At 36.8% G+C, this 13,336-nt stretch overlaps 1 protein-coding gene across 1 annotated transcript in view; it reads right to left on the reverse strand.

Moving 5' to 3' along the window:
• The window catches only part of tdp1 (tyrosyl-DNA phosphodiesterase 1), a 31,766-nt gene that overhangs the window by 10,742 nt on the left and 7,688 nt on the right, over positions 1-13,336 (reverse strand). The window contains exons 8-14 of the mRNA XM_084097009.1: positions 10,683-10,853; positions 8,984-9,062; positions 8,140-8,325; positions 6,660-6,708; positions 6,482-6,548; positions 5,811-5,918; positions 3,626-3,728 (exon numbers count right to left, since the gene is read on the reverse strand). Of these exons, the coding sequence (XP_083953135.1) occupies positions 3,626-3,728; positions 5,811-5,918; positions 6,482-6,548; positions 6,660-6,708; positions 8,140-8,325; positions 8,984-9,062; positions 10,683-10,853 (763 nt within the window). The remainder of the gene's footprint in view (positions 1-3,625; positions 3,729-5,810; positions 5,919-6,481; positions 6,549-6,659; positions 6,709-8,139; positions 8,326-8,983; positions 9,063-10,682; positions 10,854-13,336) is intronic.

Here is a 13,336-nt window from a genome sequence, read left to right on the forward strand (position 1 = left end):
CTATGAAATTACGGTGGGGTAAATTAATTGTAATATTAATTTAATAATAACAGTAGCTTAATATTATTATTAATAATTTAATACATTAATTGGAAATGCCAAATCCGCTTTATATCGCTGATAGCTGATACGTTTGACAATATCTCTGGCTATCGTCTATCTATACACAATATCATTGACTATCAGCACAACCACAAGATATTAATAATGGCTTCCTCTAAAGTCCCTCTTTCTTTAGCCTGATTAGCATCAAAACCATAAGCATAGATAAACTCAGACAAAACAATTAAACTGAATGCATTAAAATCGACTGCACTACACTAAAAATCAAACATGAAGCAAATTTTATTTAGAAGCAAAATATTAGACAATCAAAGCCAAAAAAGTCCACTAAAAACACCCCCCCCAATTAATTCTTTAATCAATTAACAGTCCTTATAGATATGTACGCTTTTGAGCAAAGTCTTTCATAAACTTCAAAGTTCTAGTTGAATATCAGCTGTCACAAATAACACTGATAAACTGTGCTTGTGTAACTAATAAATGTGTCTTGAACAGAGAGGACTTGATGGGTCCCAATGACTTCCATAGTTTTTTTTTCCTACTATGAAAGTCAATGGCTACCATCAACTTTCTGGTTACCAACATTCTTTAAAATATCTTCTTTTGTTTTCAACAGAAGAAACAAATTAATACAAGATTGGAACAACTTGAGGGTGAATAAATGATGACAGAATTTTTGGGTGAACAATCCCTTTATTGTGGTCTGGAGTAACATGAGGGCATTATTAATTGAGTGATTTATCTGCATTTCTGCTCAATCAGCAACAGGCAGACATATTGACAGATTCTAAGCATAATTAATTTTTGTAGCACTAACAAAAACATCACATTTCTCACTACTTGCTTTCAGTGCTTGAAGACGCTACAGATTCAAATATATAAGGGCCGGTACTGCATACTGGTGCGTACCAGCCTGACTTCAAGCACTGCTTGCTTCCCGCATATCTTTTCACTAGATATGCTTTTGGTATGCTTTTATATGCTTTTTGCCTCAGCTGCTTTTGGTTGCACTTAAAAACAACTAGATAATTGTGGTTCAAGAGGATGACAAAGAGTAGCTACATTTCCAATTGGATCAGTGCTTAACCAGGAATTTTAGGGGTTGTTTATTTTCACCACAGAATAAAAGTTCAACTCATCCAACAGTTTGTAAAAGCAAACACAAAACAAAATTGAATCGAAACACTAAACCGAACATAGCTTCTCTTGGATATATATATATATATATATATATATATATATATATATATATATATATATATATATATATATATATATATATATATATATGGAGATACAAGTGAAAAACATAATTTCTGCACTTAAAGGGTTAGTTCACCCAAAAATGAAAATTCTGTCAGTAATTACTCACCCTCATGTTGTTCCAACCGCGTAAGACCTTCGTTCATCTTCGGAACATAAATTAAGATATTTTTGATGAAATCTGAGTGCTGGATCACTTCTCCATAGGCTGCTAGGTGACCGAAACTTGCTGGCCCAGTAAAGTTATTAAAGAGATCGTTAATATAGTCCAAGTGACTACAGTGGCTTAATCTTAAGTATATCAAGCGACGAGAATACTTTTTGTGCGCAAAAACAAACAAAAATAACGACTTTATTCCACTATTCATTTCCTTCTCTCTGGGCCTCGTAGTGTTTTTGCGCTGCGCGTCTGTGTTGCACGTCAACACGCATCACACACATGACCAGCGTCGGTCAATAGTGAGCCTACGTGGTGACGTGTAACACAGACGCGCTGCGCAAAAACACTACGTGAACCAACTAGAGGCCCAGAGAGAAGGAAATGAATAGTGGAATAAAGTCGTTATTTTTGTTTGTTTTTGCGCACAAAAAGTATTTTCGTCGCTTGATATACTTAAGATTGAGCCACTGTAGTCACTTGGACTATATTAACGATCTCTTTAATAACTTTTCTGGGCCAGCAAGTTTCGGTCACCTAGCAGCCTATGGAGGAGTGATCAGCTCTCAGATTTCATCAAAAATATCTTAATTTATGTTCCGAAGATGAACGAAGGTCTTACGCGGTTGGAACAACATGAGGGTGAGTAATTACTGACAGAATTTTCATTTTTGGGTGAACTAACCCTTTAAGCCTTCTAGAAGCTTTATAAAATTGTTAAATTCATATCACGCTTCATTTTGAGTTATTTCAATTGTTAGTTCATGTAAGTGCATCTCAATCTTAGTTCATGCTATACTGAGCATTCATTTTCCTCTAAATTTCTGTAATGGCCTTGACTACTTAGATGAACTATATTAATGCAGCATTATACAACATGAATACTAAATCAGAAAAATGGACAAAATGATGAAATCCTGTATGTAGGACAGCATGACTCATCAACTGCGTTACAGAAGTCCCCACTTCAGGAACATACTTTGTTAACTCAATAAGTTTGGTTCACTAATAATCACTGGTTCCGATATGTGTATGTCAACACAGCATGACTAAAGAGACAACGTGATGGTGAAATGTACTTGAGGCGTTTTGTCAAGACAAAAACACAATGCAGTTTGTGCTTTCATGATCTTATCTTATACAGTCTGATCTCAGACTTTCTTAAACAAGAGAACTTTAATTAAAGCACCACACTGCAGCAAACAAAAAAACGTGACTCATTATGACAATTATGGAGCATGACCTCTACAGTTGGAAAAATAACTTCAATAGTCAACATGCAGCCTAATTTGCAACTTAAGCAGGAAACCAAATAATATCATGTGTATTAAATGCAAATATATAAAAAATATTGGACAACCTAGAAAAATAGCTAATTATGGGTCCATTATAATGTAACAAAACTTGCTTAGCGCTTGTGAGTTACTCAAAAAAGACCTCTAGCAAGAACTAACCATGACATAAAGCGGTTCAACTAAAACAACAAGGCTTCAGGCCACATAAAAAAGACACAACATATCCCTTCTGAATAAGAGAGCACAACCTTTCGCTATCCTCTTTCAAACTCATGTCCCCCCCTCCTCTTTTTTCCACAGCAAGAGAACTGAACCATACTGTTGCTAAGCAACTTTTGAAGTAATTCTAAGACCTACCCTGACTACAAGGACAAATTACCCTGCGAGTATGTGAGCGCTACACAAAAGCTCAATCTCTACTTATGGAGAAATGGGAGATGTACTCCAAGACAATATCTACAGTATTTACACATAGTAATTTAGAAGTAGCCTATGTTCAGAGACTGTACAGATGTCTTTTTGTCTCCGCTGAGCATTAATGGAGTTGGGGGTTTTACTAGAGATCATCATGTCTCAATTAAACAAACACCCTGCTCGAAAAAAGGTTTATGTAATCGACTCGTCCACAGGTAGTGAATATTTTGCAACATGACTAGAAGGTAACACTCATTCTGGTTAGAGTTAACATGGTTCCCACAGAGAATTCCATGATTTTTCCAAGCCTGGAAATCACACTTTTCAGAAATGTATGGGTTTTTGAACAGGCTTTGATCAGGTTTGAAACAGAAACAATGCAACAGCATGAAGATCTCAGTTGTCATGTACTGACTTGATTCACAATACTCACAAAGGCTGAAGGTAGGTAGAGGACTCCTAGTTCATAGGAGCGAACCATCATCTGAGTGTTGTTCTTCTCCAGGGCGCCCCAGGCAGCTTTTGATAAATTGGCACTGTGGAGGATACCAGCAGACAAAGTTTCACCCATGCATGCTTCAAAATCAAGCATATCATGTAAATGTCACCTAAACTAGAAATGTTAGCATTAAACATGTCAAAGCTAAAGGATTTTGTTAAACACCTCTTTTCAGACTGCAGTTACTGAATAATTAATACATTTTGGACTTCAAGAATGACAGGCTATGCCTGAAGGCTTCGCATCCACTGTAGGCATTAATCTTCATAAAAAGGACTGGAATAGCTCATCGCTGGACCCGACACGACTGACCTGGAGACACTGCTCACAATCCCCCTCAGTCTCCCTGTGCATTTCAACCATGATTAAAGCCAGCGCTTTGAGAAATGCCGCAGGAACGGTGGCCATTCATGCTGGCTTGAGATGTAAATTGTGGGCTTCAATGCAACAGCCACAGGAACGATCATGTTAAAAGATTTGAATAAAGAATGTTTGTCTGCTGGTTTAACAGAAATGGATCTCCTTCAAATATGGATTTAAAAACCAGAATCTCTCTTTAATTACTGGTCTTCTAGGGCAGGGTTCACCAATCTCGGTCCTGGAGGGCCGCTGTCCTGCAGAGTTTAGCTCCAACCCCAATTAAACACACCTGAACCAGCTAATCAAGGTCTCACTAGGCATACTAGAAACTTTCAAACAGGTGTGTTGGAGCTGGTTGGAGCTAAACTCTGCAGGGACAGCGGCCCTCCAGGACCGAGATTGGTGAACCCTGTTCTAGGGCAAAATACAAGCTTTCAAAGACTGAACTTAACATGCTATTCCTGGATCTAATTTGAAAGATAATCAAAGAGAAGAGTGTTCTTTTGCCACGTCACTTTGTTTTATAACCCTCCTGGCGCTCATCCACTCCACTTCACCACCAAGAAGAGTCTTTACCACTTCAACTGACCGATTGCACTAAAGGGCTTTGATTATCTGTAAAAGCATTGTCATGTGAGCGGTTCAAGGAAACTTGTTAATGGTTCAGAGTCCATGGTGCTAACTAATGAACACACAGCCTCCCAGACTGAAGAAACAGGAAAGCGGTTATGATTTTGCAGATAAGAAACGGCCAATGAAACAGGATGGCATATTCTAAAATAAACAAACATATCAGGCTTATGTTGAGTAAATATACATTTACGGGGCCTAAGGGACTACTTTGAGTGGAACACTATCAATGCAGCACAGAAGACACAAATCTGTAAGGGATCAGAGAAAAACAAGCCTCCTTCTGCCAAGAGCGTTATTTTGGCAGCTATGAGCAACTCTCTGAAGAACAAAAGAGCAGAAATGATGCTAATCTCATTCGGCTCAGCATTAACATGACATATTCAAGACAATAAAGACATATTTTGGTGTTTGTTTTAAAAGACTAACACAATCACATATACTGTATGCATCATTGAAAAAACCTACGAGTACCCACATAAACTGATTTCAATGTCGATGCAATTATGTCTAAAATTGTGTATTTCATTTTCCTTCTAGACTGCTCTCGGATTTAGTATGGATGTGCAATTTGGTGCTGACTGACAAAATTGCGATTTGTACTGATAAGGCCAATTCACACTGCACCGACAGACCAACGCCGACAGTCACCAGACTACAACACGTCACTTCTCAGACATTCTAAATCCGATTCAGCATGTTTAATTGTCGAAAACAAGCTCCCACAGACGCCAGGGGTAACACACTGATCCGACAAAACCCGACTCTGTCAGGGCGGTGTGAATTGTCCTTATATATGATAAACATTTGACATCTCACTGTTAAAGCTGCTTGAAATAACAAAAAGGTGAAAAAATTGTTCAACATTATGTTTAACAGAATGTACAAAAACTACAAATTAGCAAGTGATATAGATTATACTGCCTATTTATTTAAAAGTGCATTGTGTTCATTCAGAATTGCAATCTGTATTTGCAAGCATTATTATGGTTTAATAAATCCAACATACTGTTATTGTACAAACGACAAAGACTTGGGTAGCTATATCATTTCTAACTGATCAGATGAGGCCTGTCAAACAGGCAAAAGTTCATTTAATTTACTGTGCAAGACACTTGATAATTCTAACCTTGTGACAAGGAACCAGGCCAGCTGTGTGAAGTCCGGTGAAACTCTCATGTAGGTTTTAATGTGGGGCATCGCATTGCTCCTACCAGTAACATCAGCATGCCAGCCACTGTTTACGGGAGAAAGATTGAGAAAGGAAGGGAGGGAGAGAAAGAAAATGGAGGAACACCAGCTGATTTATCTTTTCTAAGTGCAAGAATACTAAAAGAAGCATTTCATGCCATTTCCAGGTGAAGAGAGATGATGTTTTATGGCATACTGTGCAGACGAAGAGGAGAGCTTTCTGTCTGATTGCTGTCAGTGTTCAGGCATGAATACAGAAGTCTACATGAGTAGAAGTGTAGTGTGCACTCCAGAGGGGGACTGAGATTGAATCTAAATCGCAATTGGCCCATCTCTGATCACTTAGCAAAATTGAGGCCACCAGTAAAATAGCTTATTTATGGTCATAATGTGTTAAAATGTTGGGAGAGATAGGATAAGAACCCAATTGAAATTTCTAAGGAGCAATTTAAGGGTCAGACAACTCTTGGGAAAGGCAGCTGTTTGGATCACAAGGTCTAGAGCGTTGCTAAGGAGCCTTTTCAGGAGAATATTTATGATTTTAGGCTGAATACTGATGAGTATTTTGAAAATGTGTTTTTTGCCCCCCACAGAGGAAGGAGTACTTACTGGAAGTACGAGTGAAGCCAGAGCTGTTTTTGTGCTGTCTGTATGCTGTAGGGTAAAGATCCCCCAGCTGCAGGGATAAGAACAAGAAAAGTCAGTTGTTATACAGTATAATGACTGTGGAGGTGTGAGGAAAAACATTTTTTTCTTCTTGATTTCAGAATAAAAGAACAAATGATACCTGGGTACCCCTCCAAACTGGTTCTCACATTTTCCACAGACGGGTAAACCTAGAAATGACACTGTTTTAAGGACTCGACTTAAATTACATTTTTAAAATTAATTAAATTTGACAGTTTATTCAACTTAAATTATTGATAGATCAATCTATTTATTTGAAACTACTGTTCAGAAATTTAGTACAAGTTTTTTAGTAAGAAAAATTTAGTCATTCAGTAAGATTTTTTTTTCTTAAAAGAAATTAATACTTTTATTCAGCAAGGATAGATTCAATTGATCAAAAGTGACAGTAAAGAAATACACTGTTAAAAAAAATCTATTTCAAGTAATTGCTGTTCTTTTAAACTTTTTATTAATCAAGAAAAACTGTAAAACATTATCATAGTTTCCAAAATTAAAATTAAAATTAAGCAGCACAACTGTTTTCAATATTGATAATAATAAAGAAATGTTCTTGAGTAGCAAATTATCATATTAGAATGATTTCTGAAGGATCACGTGACACTGAAGACTGGAGTAATGATGCTGAAAATTCAGCTTTGCCATCACAGGAATAAATTACATTTTAAAACATATTATTATTACTAGTTATTATAAATTGTAATACTATTTCCCAATATTACACATAAAGTGATGAGCATAAGACTTCTATCTATCCATCCATCCATCCACCCATCCCTCTTGACCTATAAAACTCTAAAGAACTGGTCTGTATTAGTCATACAATACAGATGTGATCTCAATAGAAGAGTAGCTTTGTGTGTTTCCATTATATGTCTACATTTAGTATTTCTGAATAATTTCACGCCTCCTTAACAGAAACAGAACTGAACTGAAGAGCCTTTTTAGGTCTTTAGAGATGACACAGTGCCATGCCATTTAAGGCCTAATGGTACTATCTGACGTCTTTCTCTGTGCTGAAGACTCTTTGCGTGGTGCCTTGACTTTTCAACTGACATTTAACAATAGATGGAGAAACAGAAGATTGATTTTTGTCTGATGCATCTTAGCAGATATTGTTATGAAAATAAAAGGATGGATGAGAATTCTTCTTTTAACTATTGTCTCTAACAGCTTGTGGCAAGAGAGACATGGAAATGTTTCCCTTTTTGTAAAACTGGAATTCAAGTATAGCAAATGAGAACACGCTATGAATATTAATAGCTAATTAAACACATGGGATGTCATCAAATTTCATAGCTCAGAAGAATTATACACTGAAAGCAGTTGCCTGTGTGTTCAGGTACATGCAGAAAAAAACGGACGCACATGTGCGCTCCGGCATCCCTCCTTGATTCTAGCCTAATTAAAATGGAAACACAATTGAGGGATCATTTATCCTAATAGATAAGCAAGCTGGCAGGAGAATATGAAATGGTGTTTATTGTAATATCCATCTGGACACGTTTTTCACGATCCAGATACGAGCAGTTCCTTTCACTGTTTCAGCACGCTCTGTGGGGGCTGTTCAAAACACTCACCAGGAGCATCTGTGTTTCTGGACTGACAAATGATTTCCCTGCCTTCCCCAGCGTCGTCAGAGTACGCTGGAACTCAGCTGCCAACCATTTAGTCTTATCAAGACCCATGGAGCCGATACTGGAGAACTGGCCAATCACATGCCATCGCTCTTCGTTCTGCACAGGCTGAGTATGCTCGCTGAGCAACTGAGAAAAACAATAAGTGCATGTCAAAACTATGTCAATATTTGCATCTGGCTAATTTGGCTAGCTTTTATCAAGAGACAGATGAATTGGCACCAAAATTACATGGCCTTGGATGTCAACAACAGAAGACATGGGAAGCGTTTACACCTCCCTTTTAAAAGCTTATAAGCCTAATTATTCTAATTACTCTTTAAAATGCATGATTATATGGTCAGTTGATGTTATTATGTGAATTAGCACTGTCACCAATCTTTTCAAAACAGCTGTGTGAACTATTTTTGGTTCACGACCCCCCCAGTTGAGATCTATTGATGTAGCATGAGTCTTATGAAGCTGTTAAGAGTCTGCTCTGTGTGAGTCAGTCATTCATATCAATGCAGCATTTACAAAATGAACAGAGTTCAGTGTTACTTCATTTCATATGAAATACGGAAACTCATATCTCCCAGCTCAGTTTCTGAATCTTGCCAAGACCAATCCAACACCTTGTTATCTGAATTCCCTCAATAAAATAATTGAGAGTACATCTCAAAGGCTTCCAGTAGGCGTACAATGCTTTTTCATGAACATCAATCATTCTTATGTCTGGGGCAGAGAGGAACTATTGAGGGAAAAACAATTAGACAAACAAATGTGTGATCACACAAAAAAACATTACTTTTCGCAATCGTAGATGGCCCCACTTCTCCATTGCAGGTCCTTGATATCTTCCTGGAGTTGAACCAATGAGATATACTCTATACAAGACAACATACATAAGATGTTATGTGAATTAAAACTAATATATTTGTTTTAATTATTATTAATTCAGATATTATTTTATCACCCCTTAAATGATGTGGCAGGTGGGATTTGTTTTCCCACAACCAATCAAAATATTAACCATGTCATATTAGTGGAAACATACTTTGACAGATACATGTATGCAGAGTTTTTTAGACATTAAAAAGCAAATAAACTAGATAATCATGAGAAGAACTGTGCAGTCGGATTTGATTTCTGTGTCATGTCTGTGAAAAATCTATTACATTTGGATGGACAGATATTCTGATAAAGTCTAAACACATTTCTTATTTATTTACATATTTTTTGGTGTTTTAACTTGTACACTACCATTAAAAATGTTGGGGTCAGTAGAATTTTTTTATTTATTCAGGAGTTATAGCACTGGCGAGCGGTGACTTTGTTAACCTGGTATGCTGGGTGGTGCGTGCGTCATGTCAAAAATACACCTGGTGCAGATACATTGGATGGGTTTATAATAAGCGAAATGCTCGCGTTCGCTCTAGACAGTGTTCGCTACACAGTTGCTTACTCTGATGATGACACATAGCAACAGAGCTAAAAGTATTCCTAATATGTTTGACCTTTTATTGAAAGTAGCCTACATTTACCTGTTGAGACATGCCTTTACAAGCATCCGTAAAAGCTGCTGAGTTATGTTTGAGTTGAGTCAGGCGCTAATGCGAAAGGGGGGTTTGCAAAATATGCTGTATTTTTGTAATTCTGCTAGGTGGCACTAATGTCGTAGAAACTACATACTTCACCTTTAAAGTACACTTTGTCACTTTATTGTCTTATGTCACTTATTGTCATATGGTAATTTCTATATTTGTTTTGTTTATATAGCAGTGAGGTTTATTGTATTTGGCCTGTTTATAGTCCATGGAGTAGCATTCAAGTAAGTTTTTCATTGTACTACTTGGTAACTTGTACACATGACAACAATAAATGACTTGACTTGACTAAACAGTACAGCGCGTGGGCTGAGGACACATCTAAATTAGAGACGACAAATAAGAAACACCATGGAAGGTGTCAATTTAAATGTATGCCAATTTAAGTGTTTTAATTATATTAAAAATAAGTATAATATATTAAATATTATAGCCTATTATAAATAAAATAAGTAAAATATAATTAAAATAAATGCAAGTATAATAAAAATATAAGTATTATTTAAAAAATAATCTGAAATAATGCAAATTGATGACTAACAAACGCACAGACTATCGATTAACAGCCTCTGATAGTTACAGTTGGTCTTCTTATAGATCTGTCTTTAATAGTTTATAAGTTTTCATTAAAAATCAATTTCCCTATGGCAGTTATGACTGAAACTTTTTAGAATTTTTTTCACTTGATTTAGTCAAGTTAGTTTTGTATAAAATACAATGTGATTTTTGATGACTTACATGCCAGCCGGACGGTCTCTAAATGAATGGTGGCTGCATGAACAAGCAGCATTGTGGATACCTTTAGCAATCAGTCAGGTCTCCAAGGTCTGGCTATGCAAGTCTGATATCACACAATCTTTCTAATTAAAATATGTCTCTTTTATTTGTAAAGATTCTCACCTGGTTTCTGACAGATCATGCTGTTTGATGCGGTCAATCCACTCGGCAAGCTCTGGTGCCCGGTAAGCTTCCAGGTAATCCAGCAGGTCTCTTTTGAAGCTGGTGGGAGACTCCCCCGCTGTTCCCGGACTTCCCTCCGGTAACCTGGGGTAAAGAGGACTCATCCACATCCTGTCATAGAGAAACACGCAGCATAGTTTTCTAATGAAGCCAATGGAAAGGGCATGTATCATTAAAATGTTAAAAAGTTAATGCACAAGATTGTCAGATCTTGTGGTGGTGACTAAGGTATGTCATTAATTGGTTTGCTTGTGTTACATGATATACAAATATACCCTGTTCAAAGTCAGATGGCTTTAATCCCAATGGGTATATTAAAGTTAAAGAAAAACTCAAATTTATGCACAAAACTTGCTTCATGTTGATACAGACATCACTGATAACTTGCATTTCGGTAAGCGAGTCAGATGTTAAGTAATCGCTTTGACATTCAGTTCAGTATGATTTGTCAGACTGATTTAAAACATATTTTCGAACAATTCATTAAAAGAATCGGCTCAAGAGAGTCATTTGTTTTGGAATCAGACTATACTGGTTTGTTTCTGTATGCATCCTGCAAGGACAACTCAATAAGATCACCTTATATATTTTGTATCTTTTGTTTTTTTGTTATCACATTCAATACAGACTGGAAACTCACATTTAAAATGGTTAAAGGTAACAAAGGAGCATCGCAAAAAGCAATGATGTAAATGCGTAAATAATTCTCTCCATAAAATTTCCAGTGAACAAAACGACAAAGAAAACATGGGTTGTGAAAATTTCCATTCGACTCAAATAAAAACACAAATCTACCCTTACTAAGGACCATAGTAGTGATGCAATAGTTCAGTTTCTTAATAATTTATTACTAAGTGACATATTTTTGTACTAACATTTGATGGAGACCCTTTCGTAGTATTAAGGCATCTGCATTCTAAAAGTGGACACATACCTCAACCTGAAAAAGACTTCAACGTTCTAGACTTCTCTTAGAGAAATCCAATATCTCATGATTGGAGGAGTGTGGAGATTTGTCTTGACAGACTGGTTATAGCATATTCCCCTGAGACACAGACACTAGGAGAACAAATCAATATGGATTCAGATTGGAGCCATTACAATAAACTTCAGAAGAGACTTGAGAGGAAGAGACCTTCGTCTGTGTGAATAATCAGAATATGGCTTGGGCTGCAATATCTAAGGAATACCTGGGATCAGACAGATGAGGAGACACGTCAGACCTGTAATGATATTCATTGTGCTTTGCTGCAGACTGAAGCTGATGAAGACAGGTTGGCAAAGTGAATATGCGTGAGGAATTCTGCATAACATTGAAGAAATACTCTGGTCTTCATGTAACTCTATCTAGCATTTACCCAGCCAATTCAAACAGCTGAGCTATGAAAAGGATTGTTGCTGTTTAGAAGCTTTGCAATTTTCATGAGAAAATCAGATCTCTCAACCATAATCCCAACTAGAGCCCATGCGTGGGACTGTTTTCTTAATTATCTTAATCCCGCTCCCGCCAAATGTCTGACCATTATCGCACTCTCCAGCAACATGTGTGTTCCACTCCCGACAGCACATGCAATGTCTTTATCCACTCCTGCCTGCACCCGCAAACATTCTGTCACAGCTTGTAGAGATTGTGATACATTTACAAACGTTATGGCTATGCTAAACGTTCAGAATAACATACATAAAACATTGCGTTTAATTAAACTGACCATAAAATAAAGTAACGCTAAAGTAAAGCACCACACATGACAATCACACTGGGCTAATTTATTATTAGCCTTATAAAACTTCTCACAACTAGCGGAGCCTAAAACATATTTAAACGTATGCATAACAACACAAACAGTTAAAGATAACAGTTAAACTCTGTAACCTAACCTGACAAGACACAATCTTTAAATGAATTTAAAGAAATAAATAGAAAATTTAAATCTCACAGATATCACAGGTGTTTATTTAGCTAATTAACATAGCAAAAAGAAAATAAATAACACTAAAAAACATAAAAGTTTGAGAGCGCAGTAAAGCGCTCTCTGTTGAACTTCCACCATTCAAGCGCTTTAATCTTCTCAGCTTCATTTGTTGACCAAATCCCAGGACCCTCGCTATATTTTTTGACCGCCCACTCTCACCTGCAGCAAAAGTAAAACCGCCTGCTCCCGCAAGATTTGCGATCCCAATGCAGCCCCACTAATCATAACCTCATTACTCAGGCACACACACACACACACAAACAGATCATTCTGACACTAGCTGGCGCTATAAGCAGCAAATTTACATTTTCGTTAATAGAGCCATAACATTATGGGCTAGAATTATTATATTTTTAATCGTTTTGTGCTCAGTGCCAATACATTTTCAACTGTGGCCTATAATGTCTAACTCTAATTGACCTATATACTGCCAGCACAATTTTCCAGAATTCACAAAAATAGGTGCACATGGAATTTTTTAGGATATATGCTTAACTTTAATGTAATTTTTGATGAAAAAACCAAAAAAACCAAAAAAAAACAAAATGGTTCAACTGGCCCACCGGCCATTTTCTCCACTTTTTTTTTGTAATCTGCCAAACATTTCCACATGTGGCTACA

This window comes from Abramis brama, assembly GCF_963993115.1.
Source record: "Abramis brama genome assembly, chromosome: 21".
Taxonomy (NCBI): Eukaryota; Metazoa; Chordata; class Actinopteri; order Cypriniformes; family Leuciscidae; genus Abramis; species Abramis brama.